This window comes from Neltuma alba, unplaced genomic scaffold, assembly GCF_004799145.2.
Source record: "Neltuma alba isolate B1F8T4 unplaced genomic scaffold, ASM479914v2 tig00013768_pilon, whole genome shotgun sequence".
In the NCBI taxonomy this organism is placed as follows: domain Eukaryota; kingdom Viridiplantae; phylum Streptophyta; class Magnoliopsida; order Fabales; family Fabaceae; genus Neltuma; species Neltuma alba.
Genome location: NW_021637897.1, coordinates 10,115 through 34,867, shown reverse-complemented (window position 1 = coordinate 34,867; position 24,753 = coordinate 10,115). Strand labels below are relative to the sequence as shown.

General features: G+C 34.8%; 4 protein-coding genes across 5 annotated transcripts; 2 read left to right on the top strand and 2 right to left on the bottom strand.

The window, feature by feature from the left end:
• Positions 1 to 26: 26 nt before the first annotated feature.
• On the top strand, positions 27 to 2,536 carry LOC114739106 (uncharacterized). The gene is made up of 2 exons (XM_028927156.1): positions 27 to 113; positions 1,991 to 2,536. Exons 1-2 carry the CDS (start codon positions 27 to 29, stop codon positions 2,534 to 2,536), a joined length of 633 nt encoding a protein of 210 aa, XP_028782989.1.
• Positions 2,537 to 2,698: 162 nt separating this feature from the next.
• Positions 2,699 to 15,089, bottom strand: LOC114739102 (probable L-gulonolactone oxidase 6). Of its 2 annotated transcripts, none has more exons than XM_028927153.1 (4): positions 4,302 to 4,972; positions 3,910 to 4,165; positions 3,598 to 3,699; positions 2,699 to 3,463 (listed from the first exon to the last, which is right to left on the bottom strand). In XM_028927153.1, the coding sequence occupies exons 1-4, from the start codon at positions 4,968 to 4,970 to the stop codon at positions 2,757 to 2,759; spliced, it is 1,734 nt and encodes a 577-aa protein (XP_028782986.1). In that variant the 5' UTR covers positions 4,971 to 4,972; the 3' UTR covers positions 2,699 to 2,756. The 2 variants fall into 2 exon arrangements, with proteins under 2 accessions (XP_028782986.1, XP_028782987.1); XM_028927154.1 differs by lacking the exons at positions 2,699 to 3,463; positions 3,598 to 3,699; positions 3,910 to 4,165; positions 4,302 to 4,972 and adding exons at positions 12,486 to 13,268; positions 13,406 to 13,507; positions 13,614 to 13,869; positions 14,470 to 15,089.
• Positions 15,090 to 18,733: 3,644 nt separating this feature from the next.
• LOC114739105 (uncharacterized) lies at positions 18,734 to 19,760 on the top strand. Its single transcript, XM_028927155.1, has 2 exons — positions 18,734 to 19,094; positions 19,522 to 19,760. The coding sequence occupies exons 1-2, from the start codon at positions 18,734 to 18,736 to the stop codon at positions 19,758 to 19,760; spliced, it is 600 nt and encodes a 199-aa protein (XP_028782988.1).
• Positions 19,761 to 20,759: 999 nt separating this feature from the next.
• On the bottom strand, positions 20,760 to 23,302 carry LOC114739099 (probable L-gulonolactone oxidase 6). The gene is made up of 4 exons (XM_028927151.1): positions 22,637 to 23,302; positions 21,875 to 22,130; positions 21,650 to 21,751; positions 20,760 to 21,518 (listed from the first exon to the last, which is right to left on the bottom strand). The coding sequence occupies exons 1-4, from the start codon at positions 23,300 to 23,302 to the stop codon at positions 20,809 to 20,811; spliced, it is 1,734 nt and encodes a 577-aa protein (XP_028782984.1). The 3' UTR covers positions 20,760 to 20,808.
• Between the last annotated feature and the right edge of the window lie 1,451 nt (positions 23,303 to 24,753).

Below are 24,753 nucleotides of genomic sequence, written 5' to 3'. Positions count from 1 at the left end.
CGTTGAAGGCGCCATAAGCGTTATCGATGATGCAGTTTGTGTTGTTGGAAGTGCATTTGACGGGGTCACTTGGGGGAGAAGAAAGAACCCCATTCACGAAAACAAAGAAGATGGTGAGAATGGATGTTTTGAGCATTTTCATGGTTGACTGAAACTTCACTTCACTGTGTATTACCTAGTGATAATGTGTGTCTATATATAAATTTTAGGGCGGGGGGCTTTTGGGCCTGGGAGAAATTTTGGAGCGCCTTGAAATTTGACTTTCAAATGTCAGCTATAAATTGTCAAAGAATGACGATGCCATAATATTTTGCCACTCATATTGATAGGTATATGTTTATATTTTATCGTACATTTGAACAATCAAAGCCAGCCCTTTTTTTAACCAGAAAAAGCCAGCTCGTTAACGTGTGGATTAGCAAAGTTTTATGAGTTCAGTCAAAGTATACGTTGTTTTTAAAATTCACATCAAATCTTAATTTAATTCTTTAAGCTTATAAAGTGAATTTTTTCAGTTTCTTAGTATCATTTATCTAACTTCATTGAAAATATTGATTGAACAAAATTTAAATAGTTATTTCTGCAGTTAAATGTTAACAAAGTATGCTTAAATTTTTAAATACGAAAATAATTATATATTAAAAAATTAAAATTTTAAGCATGTTATATCTGTATTTAATTATAGACTCACCATTTAAATTTTGTTGATCACATTTCTTTGCTAACGCAAACATTTCTCACCATTTAAATTTTGTTGATCACATTTCTTTGCTAACGCAAACATTTGTTTCATTGTTTAATATCCACGTATTTTCCACCCGTTTAGCCAAACATTGTTTTCACCCATTGTTTTTTTTATTTAGAAGATAATGTTATGATGCTTTCGTTTATGACCAGATCACTATTTATTGTACATTTTTTAACTTTGCGATGTTTGACTTTTTTGTTTCATCCAATTTAAAATACTTTTTTTCCAAAGCATAATTATTCTTTTATCAGGAGCAATTTTGTTCGAGGCATTATTAGATACTAAATATGAGTACCTCTTCTAATGAGAATTTAAATATTAATTCGTCACTACGTGAAGGACTAATCCCCTCTCCTTATCCAACTAGTTTGTCAACGTGAAATACTTTTAAAAGTTATCTATTTGTGGTAATGTGCCATCGTCGGGTTCATTATTGGGCTTGTTTCTGGACCGAGGGCTAATTTATTTATTTATTTATTTTTATGTGAAAGGCCTAATTGTATTTGGATGCAAACATGAGCTTAAATAGGAGGAGGTGGGCATAAATTCACAATTGAATGGGTCAAACACATAATGAAGAAAAAATTAATTCTTCTGGTTCGGTATAGTTTTAATTTATTTGTAACTTCAAAGTAAAAAAAAAAAAAGATTATTTATAGCTTAGTCCCTGAGTTTTGACCACTATAAAATTTTTAATTAGGTCTTATATTAAGAAGAGGAAGAATATATATGAGATATAACCAGATACGCAATGAGTATAAAGGATAAGAATGAGTTGATAAGATAGCTTTACCCTAATCCCGTCATCCGTATCCATTCAAACCGATTGGGCTTGCATGGTTGCAACATACTGGGCCGATGCATATGGGGTTGTATCCAAGGAAGAGCCCATACCGCATTACCGATTACGGTTTCCGAAGTAGAAACGTCCGTTAATGCAATTCATTGGAACTAAAGGAAAGAGCACCGAGCTACGGGTACCATATCCCATTGCAGATTACAGACAATCATCTATATATATATATATATATATATTCTTCTCAGGACCCACGCACGACTGGGTTCGGCATAATCTGCGAGCCAGCTACAGAGGAGAGAAGGGGTAATGGAAGAGCCTTTTCATTGTTATCTGCTGGTTGATTTGAAGGAACCGTAACAACCTCGCTCATGAAAATGGCAATGGGGATACAGACAAAATTTATGACCATGCTACAGCAATTTTGAGATGCATGTATATCGCAGCTAGGAAGCTCAACTAGGAAGCTCAAAGGTGTCAATCTCAGTGGAAAAGAGACCGTGCGATGTTCAAATCCCAGTTCGGATGAAGTGGGGAGGACATACGTCCAGGTCGATGGTGCCTTCTCCTATACTTCCTCGACAGCAGCTTGCGGTGGGGTTATCATCGACCACAACCAGGGCATTAAAGAGGGCTTCAAGACCCGACTAATCTCCGGTGATGTCCTAACTGCTGAACTCTGGGGATGTCTTTTTGGCCTAAAGAGAGCGTGGAATAGTGGCTTTAGAAACGTGGTCCTTAGATTGGACTCCTCCGATGCCATTCGGTTACTTAAGGACCCTACGCCAGAGCTGAATGAAGACTGGGCTTTGATTGAAGAAGTCAAGAATATGCTCAAGCGGAACTGGAGAGTGGAATGTCAACTCTTTGACAGAGACGACAACTGGATGGCAGACATGCTGGCCAAGCAGGCTCTAAACGACAAACCGGGGTTTATCATCCTGGGCCCTGATAGCGTTCAAACCATCTTGGACTCGGATGGCATAGGATAGTTTGCTCAACTTGTTCTGGTTTTGTTAGTTTTGCATTTCATTTCCTTTGTATTAAAAAAAAATCTATATATATCGTTATTTTATTAAACTAACATCAATTATGAGAAATAACACTCCACCAAAAAAAAAAAGACACATCAAAAATATAAAAAATCACATTATATAAAAACACTTCGATTTGAACTATTTCTCCACTACAAACCTTGTCTTCAGACAAGTCTCAACCTTCAAAAGTACAAACTCTAGCTTTCTTGTAAACCCTCCCTGGCCTACAATAATATTTCTTGGCTGGAGCACAATGACGATCTTCGGAGCATATGCATAAACCTTCAAGAGCACACCCATCCCTTAATATTACATCTTTACTTAATCCTAGAACGTGATCGGTCCACTCGTTAGAGAAAATGCCCTGGGGATCATACTTTATTTTCACACTTAAAAATTTATTTGCATTTGGATACTTGTTGATCACTTCCTTGAATGCGAAATTCCTATTTTTTCCCCAGTGAGGTAACCCTCCATATTTGAGCAATCCAATCTGCTCAATCTCCTCAAAAATGTCCTCAAAAAGCCTAGGAGTCAGTGGGTCCTTGCTTCTGTAATATACAAAATCAAAATCCACAGAATCCTCTGTTTTTCCCAAGTAAGCACTTGAAGATTTGATATAGCGCAGGAGGATGCCGCCATTTAGCTCTATTCCACACAGTGCTTGCGGCTCTAATTCAACAAGCTTCTCCACATCTCTGATGAAGCTTGAAAGATTAGATAAGGAGATGCTGAAGGCTGTTTCGTAGAAGAACAAAAGCTGGAGTCTAGAATCCCAGGAGCAAATGGTGAGCAATGCGTCTTCTTTGCCATCTAGGCATGACCCAGATGATTGTATGCGATTGTTTTGTCCAATCACCGGGTATCCAGTAAAGATTGTACCTATTTATGAATAAAGAAACTAATAAGTTGCGATATTATTGCTGGTTGAAAATCATCTATGGACGAAGAAAAAAGTGTTCATAGTGTGTTCGTTAAAATGCGCAAGTGGAAAAATGAGAAAGAAGAACGAGAACCGTTGTTAGTCAAGCCAAAAGCAGATGTCTGCGCTGTCCTAGTGGCCGACTGTGCATCACGGCATTTTCCATTAGCGTCCCTCGTTGCTTCTTGAAGCTCCTCTGTTACAGAAATTCCAACTTCAACTTAGTTTAGTTTCTGGAAAGACTAAAACATTTGCGTGTTTCATATCAACTGCTTCTAATTTGTGGGCAGTTGTGCTCTGTGCCTGACGTCGCTTGTAATTGTGAATGAAAAACCAGCTTCTTCCCTCACTTGAACTCAAGTATATATGTAGTTAAGAGAATAAAAAAGAAAGATATGTAGTGAACCTGTGGCTCTGGCAGAAGCTAATTGAATAGTCGGAGTGTGACGAAATCCAAGGGTATCATAGAGACCATGTCCAGGCTGATTAATGGGCACTCGATCATCAACTCTGTACAGTGCCTTCTTTTGTGTGGGTAACCATGTCACATCACCAAACTCGTGCTCTTTCCCAAATCTAATCACTTCCTCTCCCAAATCTGAATCATTCTTCATCACGTACGCAAGCGATCGCTTAAACAAGGGTTCTAACTGTAACGTTACCTGCAGATTAAAAGCGCCAAATGCATTAACCCCGGCGCAGTAATCTAGCCTAATCAAATTTTAGTTTAACTTAATTGGTATGATTTTACTGTTTCATAATATTATTGCGATGACATGAAGACGAATAAAGAGATACCTGAGAAACAACCCCAAGAACCCCAAGCGACACCTTGGCTGCATCAAGTTCTTCATCTGACTCATTCAGGCTCCTCGCCTTCGCATACCCTTCTTCCGCCGTCGCCGGCGTCACAATCCTCATGGACACCACATACTCATGAACCGCACTTCCCTTTCCCCACAGCGAGCTGCCGTGAGCCCCCGTCGCCAACAGTCCCGCCACCGTCAGTCCCCACCAGTACGGCGTATACGGCAACGCCAACCCATTCTTGGCCGCCTCATTGATCAGGTCTCTCAGAAGCACCCCACTCTCTACCGTCATCCTTCTGTTAACTACATCAACATTCACTACATGGTTGAGCTTGTTGGTGCTTATTATGATACCCTCATGGCCTCCGGGGCAAGCAAGCTTGGGCATGCTGTGGGAATATCTCGTCGCTGCTTTCACTTTTGTGTTGGATTTTGATGCTGAAGCCACCATGGAAATAAGCTCCTGCTCCGTGTTTGGGTACATTACTTGGGATGCTCTGCAAGTGCTCCGGTCGTTGAAGGCGCCATAAGAGTTAGTGATGACGCAGTTTGTGTTGTTGGCAGTGCACTTGACGGGGTCATCAGGGGGAGATGATACAACCCCATTCACGAAAACTAAGAGGAAGATGATGAGAATGGATGTTTTGAGCACTTTCATGGTTGATTGAAACTTCTCTGCAAGCTTGTTCTCTGCAGAAGTATTAGTGAATCATCCCAGTGATAATGTGCATATAAATGTGCAGATTCTAGAGCTAGGAGCTTTTGGACCAGAGAGAAAGTATAGGGAGCGTCGACATTTGACTTCAAACATCAACATGTCTTGGTCACAGTGCGACCTCGTCACATCTTAAATCATAAGTTATCAAAGAATGACAATGCCATAATATTTTACTACTCGCAGTGTTAGGTATATGTGCGTTCTATGTCAAGAATCAAAGCCAGCCCGTTCACACGTGGATTAGCAGAGTTTTACAATAAGCCCATATAATAAAGGAAGTGCAAGGCTGCCTGAATTGAAGAGGATAATTAAAGCGTACTTGAAATAAAAATCCGTCTCAACCACCGAAAGATCGATCAACAGAGTTACAGTGAAGTGAATTTTTTTTTTTTTTTATGGCAAAACTCGAAGGAAACTTGCAGTTATTGTGTTCCTAGAGAATGCAATTGCATGATCGGTGATGGTCTCACTTCTACTTCTCTGCTAGACATGACTTCTAGCACCTCTACACACAAAGAAGTTATGAGATTACAATCTCCAGCGAGTTAATTTCTTGTTCCAGGCTTTGCCTTTCTTATTTACCGAGAAAAAAATAAAGACTTGGAATCAACTTATGATAGTAAAAACTCCCCGCGATCTCTTTTCCATTAAGCAAAATATTTACTTCCTTGTTTTAAATCCTGGTATTTTCCTATGGCGTTTAGCCAAACATTGCTTTCATAACATCTTTTTATTCATAAAAATATTGTTCTGATGCTTTCATTCTAATTTAGACCCTTCATTATATATATTCCTTACAGATTACAGCATTTGACTTGGATTAGTATGCAATCTCTGGATGACTTGGACTTTCAGTCATATTTGGGTTCTGTACTTCTTTCGCTGTTATTTCGTTCTGGTTATACATACAACTCATCAGAAATTTTTGTATAACGGATTTTAGATATCCGTTGGTACGTCCTCTCCCTGTTGGGTCATTATCACTCTCTCACGTTAATTCTTTATTTTTTTTTTTTTTTTTATAAAACCCTTAAACCACTTTTTTAAGATTAAAAAATAATTAGATTAGTTATATGTTAAAATTTTTTACAATTTTCATAAAATTATTGTTAATCCAATTAAAGGTTTAAGATCAGAATGAAAGAGCAGGGTATTTTTGAAAATTAGTTATAAATGTTTTATTATACTACCTCTAATCCTTAATATAAAATCTTGTTTGATTTTTTTTTTTTGTCCCAAATATAACATTTCAATCCATTTTTTCTCTTACATTTATTCATTTTTTTCTAAAGTAGTTTTTCTAATAATAGTAGTTCTAGCTAATACACTTGATCAGCAAGAATATTTAGGAAATACCATACATATTTATAACAAATAACTAACTTAATTTGTTTTTTAACCTAATTAAATTAGTCAACTAACTTTTATATTTAGGATCGGAAGTAATATTTGATTTAAAAAAGTCTTGTATTAAGGACCATTTGAAGCAAAAAGAGTATTTTTAAATTATTATAAGGTGTTGCTTGTGAGATGATATAGAGAAAAACACTGTAGGGGGGGGGGGAAGCAAGAAGGAAAAAAATTTTAACAGTTGTCAACGTTCTACTCCTGTGTATTACTACATTCAGCTGCCTCCAGCTACAACATTAACAATGTTCAACTTCATCATTTGAATATATTTTAAACTTCGCAAGGTTCGACTTTTGTGTTTCATCAAATGTAAAATATATTTAAAAGTCACCTATATCTATATATTTCATCCACGCAATAGTTAATTACTATCTCTGTTCTCAATATAAAATCTAATTGACTCATTTGAGTAGATTAAAAAAACTAGTTAAATTAGTTATTTATAATAAATAGATTTTATTTTTTCTAAAATATCCTTATTAATCAAGTGCATTGGCTAGAACTATTATTATTACAAGGATTATACAACTTCAAAAAATAGATAAATATGAGAGACAAAATGAATTGAGGTCTTATATTTAAAACTAAAATAAAAGTCAGATTTGCTTTTATATTAAGAACCTTAGGTAATATATGACTAGGTCAAATCAACAAGTTACCGTATACAGGAGTCAAGCCTATTAACACAGGACATAATCCTTAGAAGAATGTGACATCATCCAGTTTTTTTTTTCACAAAAAGAAAATTGCCACTTACATTAGCATTATCATCCGTTTTGTTTTATTAGTGGGCTTGTTCTGGACCCAGGCCCATTTATTTGGGTGCAAACAACAACCTTAAATGGGTTTTTGTATCAAAAAAAAAAAAGAACAACATGTATAATGATTAATGAAAAAAGTCCGAGGACGTACGCAATTGACCAACAACTTTGCTTCCATTAGGATATAAATTCACAACTTTGTTCATCATGTTTTAAATTTTTTTATTTAACCATCAAATATCAAATATTAAGCAAAAAAAATGAGTATTATTATTCTACTCCAAAAAGCCTAGGAGTCAGTGGGTCCTTACTTTTGTAATATACAAGATCAAAATCCACAGAATCTTTTGCTTTTCCCAGGTAAGCGCCTGAAGCCTTGACATAGCGCAGGAGGAAGCCACCATAGAACTCTAATCCACACAGTGCTTGTGGTTCTAATTCAACTAGTTTCTCCACATCTTTGATGAAGCTTGAAAGAGTAGACAAGGAGATGCTGAAGGCTGTTTCGTAAAAGAACGCAACTTGGAGTCTAGAATCCCAGGAGCATATAGTGAGCAATCCGTCTTCTTTACTATCTAGGCATGACCCAGATGATTGCAAGCGATTGTTTTGTCCAATCACTGGGTATCCAGTGAAGATTGTTCCTATTTGTGCGGAAAGAAACTAATAAGTTGTGATTTTAATGCTGGTCAAATCAACTATAGACGAAGAAAAAAGTGTTCGTAGCGTGTTTGTGAAAATGGGTGAGTGGAAAATGAGAAAGAAGAACGAGTACCGTTGTTCGTCAAGCCATAACCAGATGCCTCAGCCGTCCTAGTCGCCAACTGTGCATTAAGGCATTTTCCATTAGCGTCCCGTGTTGCTTCTTGAAGTTCCTCTGTTACAGAAAATTCAACTTCTCCTTAGTTTAGTTTCTGGAAAGACTTGAACATTTCATAATATAAATTGAATGATTTGCTATGAAAATAGTAGTGTACTATAAATAAAAGAATAAATAATTTTAAAATATAAATTCTGTTACTACAATTAATTTAAACGACACAAATTTAATTTAACATAGGACATAAATTCTGCCTAGTTAGAAGTAATGCGCTATAGAGCCAGTAACTTATTTCTATATAAAAATATTTTTTATTATATAAAAGCTTTTTTCAGAAGTATTATTTTTTCCCCTAAATATTAGTATTTGCTTTAATATTTTTCACCGAATAAACGACCACCTCTAATCAGTGAATTTAATTCATCAAGAATAATTTTAATTTTTCCAAAGCATTAAAAAATTAATTTCAAACTAAATTTTCAATCCTTATAAAGTTATTAATGCGTGTCTTTATCATAAGGATTGGATAGCATTAAAAATTTTAACAGAATGCGTAATTGATGAGAAGTGCAATTCATTTTTTAAATTTCTTGTAATACACAGGACTTCACTGGTTTCAACAGTTTGAATAATAAATTCACATGTTCAAAATTTGATTTGAAATATATATATACACACAATTTTCTCAAATTTTAATGCTTTTCAAAATGTGAGAAGAATTATAAAATTGGTAGGGTGCGGTCAAGCTTTGTGAGGCCGAATATGGAGAAATATGGGCTTGTACTTGCCCCTTGCTTGGATTGAGAGAAAATTAGGGAGGAGAGAAAACTAGAGAGAAAAACATAAAGAAAAACAAGTTTTCTTTTGTCTGGATAGGAGAGAAAATATGGGAGGAAAGAAAAGTAGAGGAGAAAATAAGATGAGCCTCATGCCTTATTTTCTCTCCAAATTTGCTCTCCATATATGGAGAGAGATTGGGAGGGAAAACAAGACTTCCATAACTGTCCCTCCTCTCTCTTCCTCTCTATATTTATTTTCTTTTATTATATTTAAAAGTTATTCACTTTTTTTTTTCATCTTAAAACAATATTTTTATTAAATAGTTTGGTTTTAAAATATAATAACCTGAAAATATATACAAACCAGATAACTTGATTTTAAATTATTTGATGATGCTAATGTTAGTATAATTTTTCTATTGTAATATTTAATTTAATTTAACTGTAAACATGATATATTTTAATAAGGACATTTTAGTCATTTAGATATATGTTAATTTTCTTTCCTCTCTATTTTCTCTCATCCATCCAAAAACGAGGGATGATCACAACTTCTCTCTAGTTTTTCCTTCTCTCTATTTTCTCTCCTTTTATTTTCTTTCCCCTCAACTTTGCTTCCCATCCAAGCAGGGCATTAGGGAACGTTCAAATTAAAAAGCCCGCCTCGGGATCTCATGGCATCCTCGCTGACGGCCATTCCATTCCGAACTTTCTTCCTTAATATCGTACGGAGACTGCCAAGCTCCTTTTTTTTTTTAACCAGCGGCTGCCAAGCTCATCAGCAATTTCGTACAACTAATCACTGCGGAGGAAGAAATATATAAAAGCCACTGAAAATCGGAGTTAATATAATTTTATTAGAATGTATAAAAATATTCATATGTAATTTTCTTCCAAAAGAAAATATTATTTAATAAGTAAATAGAGCATTCATATGTAAATCATATATTATCTAACATAAGATGGTTACCAAAACAAATTTAACCAATTGTTAGTTTTTTCTTGTTTAAGGTCAAAACCACAATCATTTATAGTTTATTAAAAAAGATAGCCTCTTATTCATGGGTTCAATGAACAAAGGGATTGGACATACCTGTTAAGGAAGCAAATTTGATCTTAAAGCATGTCATGACGCTTGAGGGAGGCATCTTCAAAGTCAAAACTCAATTATGGGGCCAAGTAGAATTAGCGTCAAGGATTAGTATATTGTCGTACATTTGGAATATGAGTGAGTTCAACCCTTTTGTTAAAAATTTGTCAAAAAAAAAACTAATTCATATCCATTCAAGACTCTTAATAAATCAATCAATGACTGATTTATTAAGTTACTCGTTTGACCGAAAAACTCAAGTTTGGTTTTAATATCATAGTAGGAATCCGTTTAGCACAAGACAAGCATTAAAAAAAAAACAACAACAACAACAACAATTGTTATTATTTTCAACCATGAAAAGACGTACACACTAGAAGGAAATACAAGGTACCATTAAATAAAAAAACTGGAAAGATAAAAGACATTTTTAACTATAGTCAACTTTATATTATCTCTTATTTTTAATATAAGAATTTGTCAGAGAATTGGATCTGATATTAAATATAAAACATTAAATTATTTTGTTTCCTAAATTTATAATTTTTTTCTAAAATATCTTTATTGATTATAAATTACTTTGGAAAAAATAGTTCCAAAGCACATGTTAATTTAGGGAAGTCAACACATGTTTATTATAATTAATCAATTTAAGTAATTTTTTAATTTTCTTAACTTAGTTATTTTAGTTATCTAAAATTTATATTAAGGATCAGAGATAATATTATATTAAGCTACTAGCGACAATTATTGTGGTCAAACTTGCGAGTCCACCATCCAAGTTTAATGATTTTATGTTTTTAACTTATAAAATTGTGTCAACGTGCTCTTAAACTCATGTTAGTTATAAATTCAGTTAAACTTGCAAGTTTACTCATCTAGTTTAGTGTTTTTATGTTTTTAGTTTAAAAAATTGTGTCATCTTATTTTTAAACTCATGCCAAATTTTTGGGTTTACTTATATTTAGTAACTTTATATATTAATTTCATAAAGATTTCGTTGTTAGATATAGTAAATTATGAATGTTGATAGGTTTAATTTTAATGATTTGGATTTAAAATATATTTAAATGGAACTATTGTCATTTTTATATTTTAATTATTTAATTATATATTTTTAATATCAATTTATCAATACACAAATTCTTATGAGTTTACAATATGATTTTACATCTACATTATGATTTTGACAACCTTGGCGACAACATTAATTTTCAACTTAATCAATGAAAAAAATAACAGAAAAGGAATTTAAAAATTATTAAATTTCAAATCACGTATGTTTCCTTATGTTTTAACATGTTTTGATCCAAATAGTATCATATTATGCAATTTTCAGGTTGTTTTTATATCATTCTCCCTTAATAGTAATCTTATTTTTCTAGTTAAATTTATATCTCATCAAATATGAAATACTGCTTCCGATCCTTAATATAAGAATTTGTTTGACTTTTATTTTGATCATAAATATAAAATCCCAATCCACTTTATCTCTCATATTTATTGATTTTTTTAAATTAATCTTTTTAATAATGATAGTTTTAGTCAATAAACTTGATTAGCAAAAATATTTTAGGAAAGACAATACCTATTCATTATAAATAATTAACTTAATTTTTTTTTCAATTTACGTAAATTAATTAACTGATTCTTATATTTAAAATCAGTAGTAGTATTTTGAAAAGACACCTCTGTGGATAAATGAGCGCTGAAAATACATTCACATACGCAATGAGTATAAAGGATAAGGATGATGAGTTGATTGATTCTCCCAATTCAATGTGCTACCACACCACCTTTGCATGCATTAATTCCCTTTGTATGTATACTTGTATAGCTTTTTGTCCTCATCCATATCAATTCAAACTTTTAAAGCACACTTTTTAGGTTTATAAGCGAAAATGAGAACAAAAAACGATGCCTGCATTATTTTTTGGGCTAATAATTCTTTTGTGTTAGGAATATATTGGGCTTAGCCAGAACACGGTTATTGGCCCGCTGCCTGTTTGCAAAACGTGGGCTTGTATTCAAAGAAAACCATAGCCCTTACTCTAGTCTTGGTTAATCCGTGGAAACCCAAAATTCAAATTCTCATTGGTAGATATTCATATTTAATATCTGATAATCTGTACTTTGAAAAAAAATAAAGGAATGGCTTTTTGAGATGACTTTTATTTAAAAAAATTAATATTCATTTGTTTAGTGACAGGAACATATGACCTCGTTAATACAACAGCCCACGTTATAACTCTTATAATTAATTACAAAGGGCATCATATGTAGGAGAAGAAACCATGAAGGGGACACAGTAATATCAATGTTCATAATAAACTGATTGCACAAGTTCTCACTCTTCAAGTGCTTGGAAAATTTGTAGAGTTTATTTAAATACTAAAAGAAGTATATACTTTCGTGCTACTGCAATTTGTAGGAGTACTAAATTTAAGAAAATCCATATCAAACTATAAGTACCATGTCACATTACAGGTTACAGACAATTATATATATAGTTCTTTTTTTAAATTTACAACAATTATTCTTAATGACAATATAATATTATTCCATGACAGAAGATAATAAAAAACACACCAAATATAAAATATCACACTATGAAAAGCCCTTCAATCTGAATTATTCTTCCGCTACAAGGTCTTTTTTCAGATAAATCTCAGCCTTCGAAAGCACAAACCCTGGCTTCCTTATAAACCTTCCCAGGCCTGCAATAATATTTTTTGGTTGGAGCACAATGACGATCCTCTGAACATATGCATAAGCCTTCGAGAGCACACCCATCTCTCATTATCGTCGCATCTTTTCTTAACCCTAAAATCTGATCTGTCCACTCGTTCGAGAAAAGTCCTTGTGGATCATACTTTCTTTTCACACTTACAAATTTGCTTGCATTTGGATACTTCTTGATCACTCCATTGAATGCTAAATTCCTGTTCTTTCCCCAGTGGGGCAACCCTCCATATTTAAACAACCCTATCTGCTCAATCTCCTCAAGAATGTCCTCAAAGAGTCTAGGAGCCAGTGGGTCCTTGCTTCTGTAATATAAAATATCAAAATCCACAGAATCTTTTGTTCTTCCCAAGTAAGCACTTGAAGCTTTGATATAGCGCAGGTGAAAGCCTTCATAGAGATCTACTCCACACAGTGCTCGTGGCTCTAATTCAACTAGCTTCTGCACATCTTTGATGAAACTTGAAACATTAGACAAGGAGATGGTGAAGGTCGTGTCATGATAGAACGCAAGTTGGAATCTAGAATCCCAGGGGCATACGGTCAGCAACGCGTCTTCTTTACTATCTAGGCATGGCCCAGATGATTGCAAGCGATTGTTTTGTCCAATCACTGGGTATCCAGTAAAGTTTGCGCCTATTTATGCATAAAGAAACTAATAAGTTCTGATATTAATGATGGTTCAATCAAGTATGGACGAGGAAAAAAAATGCTCACAGCGTGTTTGTCAAAATGCGTAAGTGGAAAATTATAAAAAAGGAACGAGTACGTACCGTTGTTAGTGAAGCCATAAGCAGATGTCTCAGCTGTCCTGATATCCATCTGTGCATCAAGGCATTTTCCTTTAGCGTCCCTTGTTGCTTCTCGAAGTTCCTCTGTTACAGAAAATTCCAACTTCTCCTTAGTTTTGTTTTCTGGAAAGACTTAAAAAGCATTTTATGTGTTATTAATTAAAAAGAATGAAAATTATTTATAAATAACCTGTGCCTCTGATAGTAGTTAATTGAGCAGAGGGAGCAGATCGATATGCGAGTATATTAGAGAGACCATCTCCAGGCCGATTAAAAGGCACTCGATCATCAATTCTGAACGCAGCCTTCTTTTGTGAAGGATACCACGACAAATCAGCAAACTCGTGCTCTTTCCCAAATCTAATCAATTCATCTCCCAAGTCTGCATCACTCTTCGTGACGTATGTAATTGCTCGTTTAAACATGGGCTCTACTTCGAAGGTGACCTGCAAATTAAAACCACCACCACTTATATTCTCTCCCGGTTCTTAATATAGAATCTAATTGTTAAATTAATTTTGATCCTAAGTATAAGACCTATTTATCATATATATAAATTTTTTTTTCTAAATTACCCCTATGGATACTCCCTCAATCATAATCAAGTAGAAGACGGAAGAAGGATATTAAAAAAGATGATTATGGTGTTTTAGAAAAAACATGTCATATTTCTTATAATTAACTAATTTACCTAACTTTCTTAATCTAATCAAATTAGTTAAATAGGTCTTATATTAAGGACCGGGGAAGTATAACTATATTTTTCCTAATTAAATTTAGTAAATTTAGAATAAAAAACTCGTGCATGCGTTGGACAGAAAGAAATCTTTATATAAACATAAACAAATATTGTGCCAATTAACTTTGAGGTAAACAAATTAAATTTATATCACTTGATAACTCAAGTAATTAAACACAATGGATGGGACACAAGTCAAGTAACTAATGTAAGAGAGATTGTTCGTAATTATGAATTAAATAAGTAAGGAATTTGACCAAATAGAAAATCACATTTGTAAATTAATGGGATGGGATTGGAGACACACCTGAGAAACAACCCCAAGAACCCCAAGTGAAACCTTGGCTGCATCTAGTTCTTCATCTGACTCACTCAGGCTCCTCACCTTCGCATACCCTTCTTCCGCCGTGGCCGGCGTCACAATCCTCATCGACACCACATACTCATGAACCGCACCGCCCTTTCCCCACAAAGAGCTGCCGTGAGCCCCCGTGGCCAACAGTCCCGCCACCGTCAGTCCCCACCAATTCGGCGTCTGTGACAATGCCAACCCATTCCTCGCCGCCTCATTGATCAGGTCCCCCACAAGGACTCCACTCTCTACCGTCATTCTTCTGTTTTCCACATCAACGTTCACGACACGGTTGAGCTTATTGGTGCTTATTATGATCCCGTCTTGGCCTCCAGGGCACGCAAGCTTGGGGAAGCTGTGGGAATACCTGGTGGCTGCTTTCATTTTTGTGTTGGATTTTGAAGCCGAAGCCACCACGGAAATAAGCTCTTTCTCGGTGGTAGGGTAGAGTACTTTGGATGCTCGGCAAGGGATCCGGTCGTTGAAGGCGCCATAAGCGTTATCGATGATGCAGTTTGTGTTGTTGGAAGTGCATCTGACGGGGTCACTTGGGGGAGAAGAAAGAACCCCATTCACGAAAACAAAGAAGATGGTGAGAATGGATGTTTTGAGCATTTTCATGGTTGACTGAAACTTCACTTCACTGTGTATTACCTAGTGATAATGTGTGTGGTTATATATAAATTTTAGGGCGGGGGGCTTTTGGGCCTGAGAGAAATTTTAGAGCGCCTTGAAATTTGACTTTCAAATATCAGATATAAATTGTGAAAGAATGGCGATACCATAATATTCTGCCACTCATATTGATAGGTACATGTGTATATTTTATCGTACATTTTAACAATCAAAGCCAGCCCTTTTTTTGACCAGAGAAAGCCGCCCCTTAACACGTGGATTAGCGAAGTTTTATAGGAATTGGATCAAAGTATACGTTGTTTTTAAAATTTGCATCAAATTTTAATTTAATTCTTTAAGTTTATAAAAGTGGATTTTTTCGGTTCCTTAATATCATTTGTCGCACTTCATTGAAAATACTGATTGAACAAAATTTAAATAGTTATTTCTGCAGTTAAATGCTAACAAAGTATGCCTAAAATTTTAAATATGAAATAATTTTATATTAAAAAATAAAATTTTAAGCATGTTATATCTGTATTTAATTATAGACTCAACATTTATATTTTGTTGATCACATTTCTTTGCTAACGCAAACATTTCTCACCATTTAAATTTTGTTGATCGCGTTTCTTTGCTAACGCAAACACCTGTTTCATTGTTTAATATCCTCCTATCTTCCACGCGTTTAGCCAATGATTGTTTTCACCCACTTTTTTTTTTTTTTTTAATTTAGAAGATAATGTTATGATGTTTACGTTTTTGCCAGATCATTTTTTATCGTACATTTTTTAAGTTTGCGAGGTTTGATTTTTTTGTTTCATCCAATTTAAAATACTTTTCCCCTCTAAAGTGTAAGTATTCTTTTATTGGAGGTAATTCTATTCAAGACATTATTGTGCACTAACTATGAGTACCTCTCTCAATGAAAATTCGAATCTTAATTCGTCACGTTTTAAGGAACTAACTCCTTGCACTAGACCCAACCCGTTGGTCAATGTAAAATACTTTTAAAAGCATGCCTAAAATTTTAAATATGAAATAATTTTATATTAAAAAAAATAAAATTTTAAGCATGTTATATCTGTATTTAATTATAGACTCAACATTTATATTTTGTTGATCACATTTCTTTGCTAACGCAAACATTTCTCACCATTTAAATTTTGTTGATCGCGTTTCTTTGCTAACGCAAACACCTGTTTCATTGTTTAATATCCTCCTATCTTCCACGCGTTTAGCCAATGATTGTTTTCACCCACTTTTTTTTTTTTTTTTTAAATTTAGAAGATAATGTTATGATGTTTACGTTTTTGCCCAGATCATTTTTTATCGTACATTTTTTAAGTTTGCGAGGTTTGACTTTTTTGTTTCATCCAATTTAAAATACTTTTCCCCTCTAAAGTGTAAGTATCCTTTTATTAGAAGTAATTCTATTCGAGACATTGTCGTGCATTAACTGTGAGTACCTCTCTCAATAAAAATTCGAATATTAATTCGTTACGTTATAAGGAACTAACTCCTTGCACTAGACCCAACCCGTTGGTCAATGTAAAATACTTTTAAAAGCATGCCTAAAATTTTAAATATGAAATAATTTTATATTAAAAAATAAAATTTTAAGCATGTTATATCTGTATTTAATTATAGACTCAACATTTATATTTTGTTGATCACATTTCTTTGCTAACGCAAACATTTCTCACCATTTAAATTTTGTTGATCGCGCTTCTTTGCTAACGCAAACATCTGTTTCATTGTTTAATATCCTCGTACTCCTCCGGTCCTTATTATAAGACCCAATTTGACTTTTTATTTGGTCCTAATTATAAGACCCAATCCATTTTCTCTCTTATATTTATGCATTTTTTTCCAAGATAATCCTTCTAATAATGATAGTTTTAGCCAATATACTTAATTAGCAAGGATATTTTAGGAATAACAACACTTATTTATTATAAATAACCACCTTAACTTACTTCCTTAATCTCCTCAAATAAGTCAATTGGGTCTTATAATTAGGACCGGAGGAGTATTTTCCACGCGTTTAGCCAATCATTGTTTTCACCCACTTTTTTTTTTTAATTTAGAAGATAATGTTGTGGTGTTTACGTTTTTGCCAGATCATTTTTTATCGGTCATTTTTTAAGTTTGCAAGGTTTGACTTTTTTGTTTCATCCAATTTAAAATACCTTTTCCCCCTAAAGTGTAAGTATCCTTTTATTGAAGACAATTCTATTTGAGACATTGTCGTGCACTAACTGTGAGTACCTCTTTCAATAAAAATTCGAATCTTAATTCATCACATTATAACGAACTAACTCCTTCCACTAGACCAAACCCGTTGGTCAATGTAAAATATTTTTAAAAGCCATCTGTCATCGTCCATTTCATTATTGGGCTTGTTTCTGGACCCAGGCCTAATTTACTTCTTTATGTGAAAGGCCTAATTGTATTTGGATGCAAACATGACCTTAAATAGGAGGAACCGGGCATCAATTCACAATAGACTGGGTCAAATGCATAACGAAGAAAAAATCAGTGTTTTGGTCCCTATAGTTTTAATTCATTTGTAACTTCAAGGTAAAAGAAAAAATCACGTGTAACTTAGTCCCTGAGTTTTGACCACTCCTACATTAGGGACAGGAGGAGTAAACGCAACATATATTCGGATATGCAATGAGTATAAAGCATAAGAATGAGTTGATAAGACTGCTTTACCCTCATCCGTGTCAATTCAAACCGATTGGGCTTGCATGGTTACAGATTACGGTTTTAGAAACCTCCATTAATGCAATTCGCAGGAACTAAAGGAAAGAGCACCAAACTATAAGTACCATATGCCTTTACAGATTACAGATAATCATATATATATATATATCGTTACTTTATTAAACTAACATCAATTATGAGAAATGACACTCCACGGCAAAAATAATAAAAGATACATCAAAAATATAAAATATCACATTATAAAAAACACTTCGATTTAAACTATTCTTCCACTACAAACCTTGTCTTCAGATAAGTTCCAGCCTTCGAAAGTACAAACTCTAGCTTTCTTGTAAACCCTCCCTGGCCTACAATAACATTTCTTGGCTGGAGCACAATGACAATCTTCCGAGCATATGTATAAACCTTCAAGAGCACACCCATCTCTCAATATTGCATCTTTACTAAAAAAATCCTAGAAGTTGATCGATCCACTCATTAGAGAAAATCCCTTGAGGGTTATACTTTTTTTTCACACTTAAAAATTTATGTGTATTTGGATACTTCTTGATCGCTTCCTTGAATGCGAAATTCCTATTCTTTCCCCAGTGAGGTAACCCTCCATATTTGAGCAATCCAATCTGCTCAATCTCCTCAAAAATGTCCTCAAAAAGCCTAGGAGTCAGTGGGTCCTTGCTTCTGTAATATACAAAATCAAAATCCCCAGAATCCTCTGTTTTTCCCAAGCAAGCACTTGAAGCTTTGATATAGCGCAAGAGGATGCCACCGTTTAGCTCTATTCCACGCACTGCTTGCGGTTCTAATTCAACAAGCTTCTCCACATCTTTGATGAAGCTTGAAAGATTAGCTAAGGAGATGCTGAAGGATCCCTATGAACGAGGAGACTGATGATGATGATGAGTCAGAAGAGGAGGGAAGCTTAAATGGTCTTATTACTCATGGTCCTGTTGCATCTGAAGACACATCTGGCAAGTCACATGATGTATCTGATAATGACGTCGACTCTGATTCACATGATGTATCTGATGGGGATAAGATGATTCTTTCACAAATCCAAAGGAATAAAGATCAGAAAAGGGAGTGGAAATTTGAGGCTGACATGCTTGCAGCATTTGGAAAGGATCCTCAAAGGCTGTATGTGCTCTTTATCGTCAGCAAACTTCTGAGGAACAGAAGATCAGGGGATCACTGCACCACAATGGAAGGCGATTCAACAGATTTGATGCTGAAAGGTAGGCACAGAAGACAAATGTGATAAATTATGCCCTTGGACGTAGGTTTTATTATATGAGAACTGATTGCTAATGATTCATGCCTGCCTGTACTCTCTCTATGTGCATGTTGGAGATCAACTCTTACACAATCTGTTGAATTTTCATCTTGCCATGGATGTTGCACTTCCAATTCCCCACCCTCTTTCTCTTTTAAATGTGATAAGGAAGTTTCTTTTTTTTCTTTTAATCCATTACTTGGTCATATCAGTTCAATTATGGACCCCAGGTGTTTTATCCTTGTAATTAATAATTCTAATTTTAATTCTATAAATTTCATGAGGAATGGGTTTAATATCAGCGAAGGATTATGGCACAACCTTTTCACTGAACGAGGGCTGTATTTAATTAAAACGCATGCGATCTACTGCATCTAAATTCTTAGCAGTTTCTCATGTTTTCTCGCTGTGCTTTCACTTGCGCAGAGGCAGTACTTTGGCTGAGTTCCTCACCAATGGGGATCCCCTCCTGGATGTGAAAAAGTCTGTAAAGGAGTTGGATGAATATGATCCCAGAGGAGTTGAAACATGCAGAACAATGGCATTTCGTTACTCAAAGCAACTTTACAAAATCCACAAGAAGAAAGAAGATCCTTTCTTTAAAATTATTATAAAGTGTTGCTTGTGAGATGATATACAGAGAAAAACACAGTGGAGGAGGGAAAAAAAACAAGCAAGAAGGAAATTTGTTTTAACAGTTGTCAACGTTCTACTCCTGTATTACATTCAACTGCATCCAGCTACAACATTAACAATGTTCAACTTGATCCTTTGAATATATTTTAAACTTTGCAAGGTTCGACTTTTGTGTTTCATCAAATGTAAAATATATTTAAAAGTCACCTATATCTATATATTTCCTCCACACAATAGTTAATTATATGACTAGATCAAATCAACAAGTTACAGTATATAGGAGTTAAACCTAATAACACAGGACATAATCCTTAATGTGGCATCATCCAAATTTTGATTTTTTACAAAAAGAAAATTGCCACTTACATTAGCACTCACAATTTTCAAAATCATTCATCTGTGGATACAAGAATGTGATACTAATATTATCCATTTTGTTTTATTATTGGGCTGGTGTCTGGACCCAGGCCCATTTATTTGGGTGCAAACAGTAACCTTAAATGGGAGTAATAAGAATTAAGAACAACATATACCGCATAACAAAAAGGGAAAAAAGAACAATATATACAATGTTTAATGAAAAAAGTCCGAGGACGTCACGCAATTGACCGACAACTTCGCTTCCATTAGGATATAAATTCATAACTTGTTCATCATATTTGAAATTTTTTTATTTAACCATCAAATATCAATATTTAGCCAAAAAAAAAATATGAGTATTAAAAGGGTGAATTTACACTTTCATAAGGGAAAACCTTCACTACTTTATATATCTTGTGATTGAAGTTGTTAGGGATTAAATTTAAGAAAATAGCATTAAACTAGAAGTACATGTCACATTATAAATTACAGAAAATCATTAAAGTTCTTTTATTAAAGAAATTAATATCATTTATTTAAAATGACAATATTTCATTATTATTCTACTACAAAGATGATGAAAAAAAAAATCTCAAAGATAAAATATCACACATTCTCACTACCAAAAGCCCTTTGATTTAAATCGTTCTTCCACTAAAAACTTTTTCTTCATATCAATTTCAACCTTCAAAAGCACAGACTCTAGCTTTTTTATAAACCTTCCCAGGCCGGCAATAATACTTTTTGGTTGGAGCACAATGACGATCTTCTGAGCATATACACAAACCTTCAAGAGCACATCCATCTCTCAGTATCATTTTCCCTTTTCTTAATCCTAGAATTTGATTCGTCCACTCATTCGAGAAAATTCTTTGTGGATCATACTTTCTTTTCACACTTAAAAATTTATGTGCATTTGGATACTTGTTGATCACTTCCTTGAATGCAGAATTCCTGTTCTTTCCCCAGTGAGGTAAACCTCCATATTTGAACAACCCGATCTGCTCAATCTCCTCAATAGTGTCCTCAAAAAGCCTAGGAGTCAGTGGGTCCTTACTTCTGTAATATACAAAATTAAAATCCACAGAATCTTTTGTTTTTCCCAGGTAAGCACCTGAAGCCTTGACATAGCGCAGGAGGAAGCCACCATAGAACTCTAATCCACACAGTGCTTGTGGTTCTAATTCAACTAGTTTCTCCACATCTTTGATGAAGCTTGAAAGACTAGACAAGGAGATGCTGAAGGCTGTTTCGTAAAAGAACGCAACTTGGAGTCTAGAATCCCAGGAGCATATAGTGAGCAATCCGTCTTCTTTACTATCTAGGCATGACCCAGATGATTGCAAGCGATTGTTTTGTCCAATCACTGGGTATCCAGTGAAGATTGTTCCTATTTGTGCGGAAAGAAACTAATAAGTTGTGATTTTAATGCTGGTCAAATCAACTATAGACGAAGAAAAAAGTGTTCGTAGCGTGCTTATCAAAATGGGTGAGTGAAAAATGAGAAAGAAGAACGATTACCGTTGTTCGTCAAGCCATAACCGGATGCCTCAGCCGTCCTAGTCGCCAACTGTGCATTAAGGCATTTTCCATTAGCGTCCCGTGTTGCTTCTTGAAGTTCCTCTGTTACAGAAAATTCAACTTCTCCTTAGTTTAGTTTCTGGAAAGACTTGAACATTTCATAATATAAATTTGGTTGAACTACAGCAAATTAATTGCAATGAATGAATTGTATCTATGAATAACCTGTGCCTCTGAAAGCAGCTAATTGAGCAGAGGTAGAAGATCCAAGTGCGGGATAATCATAGAGACCATTTCCAGACTGATTAATGGAAACTCGATCGTCAATTCTATACACAGCCATCTTTTGTGAAGGATACCACCTCACATCACCAAACTCGTGCTCTTTCCCAAATCCAATCAATTCATCTCCCAAATCTGAATCGTTCTTCGTCACGTACGTAATTGATCGTTTAAACATGGGCTCTAATTGTAAGGTTACCTGCAAATTAAAACCACCACTTGCATAACTACATTTTTCTCAATTAATTTTAGTAAAATTAAAATAATTGAATGACTTCTGCATGCGTTGCAAAGAAAGAAATCTCCATATAAACATGAAAAAATATTGTGCCAATTAACTTTAAATAAATTTAATTTATATCACTGGATAGCTAAAGTAATTAAACACAAATAGATGGAGAACAACTTCGTTTGGCGAGACACATGAAGCATATGCGTCAAAAGTGAGGATTAATTTTTCTGATGGCACGGAAGTAGCATAGTACTGGATAGAAGATGTATGCTAAATATTATATATATATATATATATGTATATAATAAGAGTTATTTTTAATCTACAGAACCATTTTATTTTATTTGAGGATCAAACGATGTGGAAGAGAGATTGTTCATATTTATAAATTAAATAAGTAATGAATTTGATCAACCAGTAAATCATATTTGTAAATTAATGGGACGAGATGATAAAGACGAATGAAGACACACCTGAGAAACAACTCCGAGAACCCCAAGCGAAACCTTGGCTGCATTGAGTTCTTCGTCCGACTTAGTCAGGCTTCTCACCTTGGCATACCCTTCGTCTGCCGTCGCCGGCGTCACAATCCTCATCGACACCACATACTCATGAACTGCACTTCCCTTTCCCCACAGAGAGCTGCCGTGAGCCCCTGTGGCCAACAGTCCCGCCACCGTCAATCCCCACCAGTACGGCGTATACGGCAACGCCAACCCATTCTTGGCCGCCTTACTGATCAGGTCTCTCAAAAGCACGCCACTCTCAACCGTCATTCTTCTGTTTACCACATCAACGTTCATTACATGGTTAAGCTTGTTGGTGCTTATTATGATCCCGTCTTGGCCTCCGGGGCAAGCAAGCTTGGGGATGCTGTGGGAATACCTGGTGGCTGCTTTCACTTTTGTGTTGGATTTTGATGCCGAAGCCACCATGGAAATAAGCTCTTTCTCGGTGGCTGGGTACAGTACCTGGGATGCTCGGCAAGGGCTCCGGTCGTTGAAGGCGCCATAAGCGTTAGTGATGATGCAGTTTGTGTTGTTGGAAATGCATTTAACGGGGTCGTCTGGGGGAGACGAAAAAACCCCATTCACGAGAACTAAGAAGATGATGAGAGAGGATGTTTTGAGCACCTTCATGGCTGATTGAAACTTCACTGTAACCTTGTTATCTGGAGAAGTATCAGTGTATTAGCCCAGCGATAATGTGCATATATATGCATAAATATTAGAGCAGCTGGAAGCTTTTGGAGAGAAATGATGGAGCGCCTTGGAATTTGACTTCAAACATAAATGTCCTGGTCACGTCATAAATCAGATATAAATTACTATCAAAGAATGACGATACCATAGTGTGCTATAACTTGCGCGCGCACGCGCACACACACACACACATAATCAAGAATCAAAGCCAGTCCGTTCACACCTTGGTTGGCAAAGTTCATAAGGTGTTATGAATTTATATCAAGTTTTAATAATTTTTTAATTTTATAAAATGCATTTTTAGCATCTTAATCTGAACGCTGTTGGTCTCACTTAATATAAAATGCTATCTCAACAAAATTTGAATTATGAGTTTTGCAATTATATGCTAACCAAGAATGCTTGCATTTTAAAATATAAAAATTCTTATGCTAAACAAAATAAAATTTGAAGCACGTTGTATCGTCGTAAAATCACCATCAAATTTCAGTGAGTTCAGAATTTTTCATTATGCAAAATATTTGTTCCATTATTTTAAATCCTCGTATTTTCCTCCGGCGTTTGGTCAAACATTGCTTTCACTCCTTTTTATTTATTTAGAAGATAATGTTCATATGCTTTCATTCTGATTTAAGCCCTTTATTATATATTCCTTACAGATGACATCCTTTGACTTGGATGCGTATTCAATTCGCCGAACGACTATCATTTGATCATACATATTTTTAACTTTGCGAGGTTTGACTTTTCTGGTTTCATCCGCGGGCAAGAATGTCACGTCATCGATTTCATTATCGGGCTTGTTCCCGGACTCAGGCCCAGTTATATTGGATGCAGCCGAAAACCTTAAATGAGAGTCACAGGAAGATGGAGTAGCATACCAGAAAAAGAAAAAAGAAAAAGTCAAGGTGTAAATTAGATAGGAGTTTTTTTTTTTTTTGGGGCCAAAAGAGATAGGAGTTGAATATAGCATAAGAACTAGTATACAAGTTAATGAATTAAGATTTGAGTTCATGTTGAGAGACACTTGATCCTTTTCAATGCTTTGAACGTGATTATTTTCAAACTAACATATCTGAATTTTTAAAAAAAAGTATAAATTCTGGGTCAAATTAGACGATGAAAGGGTCATTTTATCCAAGTGGGGTGTACTGTGCAGAAGTACAAATCATTGATCGATGTGAGAGGAGCGAGGAGACACAGTTAATAGAGTTGCTTTAAGCATCCAACAAATATTCTTATTTTGGTCATAGAAATATGCTTTTCCTTTTCACTTTCGTATGAAATGAATGCACCAAAGTCCAATCCAATCTCCAGCTCTTATGTAATCATTCCATATCAATCTGCCAGCTACAAACTGAAATCCGGAACACTTTGACTCGCTTCGC

Coding starts and splice junctions, on each gene's coding strand:
- LOC114739105 (XM_028927155.1), top strand. CDS start 18,734: ATGAACGAGGAGACTGATGATGATGATGAGTCAGAAGAGGAGGGAAGC. Junction 19,095..19,521: donor AACAGATTTGATGCTGAAAG/GTAGGCACAGAA, acceptor AATTCTTAGCAG/TTTCTCATGTTTTCTCGCTG.
- LOC114739106 (XM_028927156.1), top strand. CDS start 27: ATGATGCAGTTTGTGTTGTTGGAAGTGCATTTGACGGGGTCACTTGGG. Junction 114..1,990: donor TCACGAAAACAAAGAAGATG/GTGAGAATGGAT, acceptor TGTATATCGCAG/CTAGGAAGCTCAACTAGGAA.
- LOC114739099 (XM_028927151.1), bottom strand. CDS start 23,302: ATGAAGGTGCTCAAAACATCCTCTCTCATCATCTTCTTAGTTCTCGTG. Junction 21,752..21,874: donor AGCTGCTTTCAGAGGCACAG/GTTATTCATAGA, acceptor TTTCTGTAACAG/AGGAACTTCAAGAAGCAACA. Junction 21,519..21,649: donor TTATGGCTTGACGAACAACG/GTAATCGTTCTT, acceptor CCGCACAAATAG/GAACAATCTTCACTGGATAC.
- LOC114739102 (XM_028927153.1), bottom strand. CDS start 4,970: ATGAAAGTGCTCAAAACATCCATTCTCATCATCTTCCTCTTAGTTTTC. Junction 3,700..3,909: donor AGCTTCTGCCAGAGCCACAG/GTTCACTACATA, acceptor TTTCTGTAACAG/AGGAGCTTCAAGAAGCAACG. Junction 3,464..3,597: donor TTTTGGCTTGACTAACAACG/GTTCTCGTTCTT, acceptor ATTCATAAATAG/GTACAATCTTTACTGGATAC.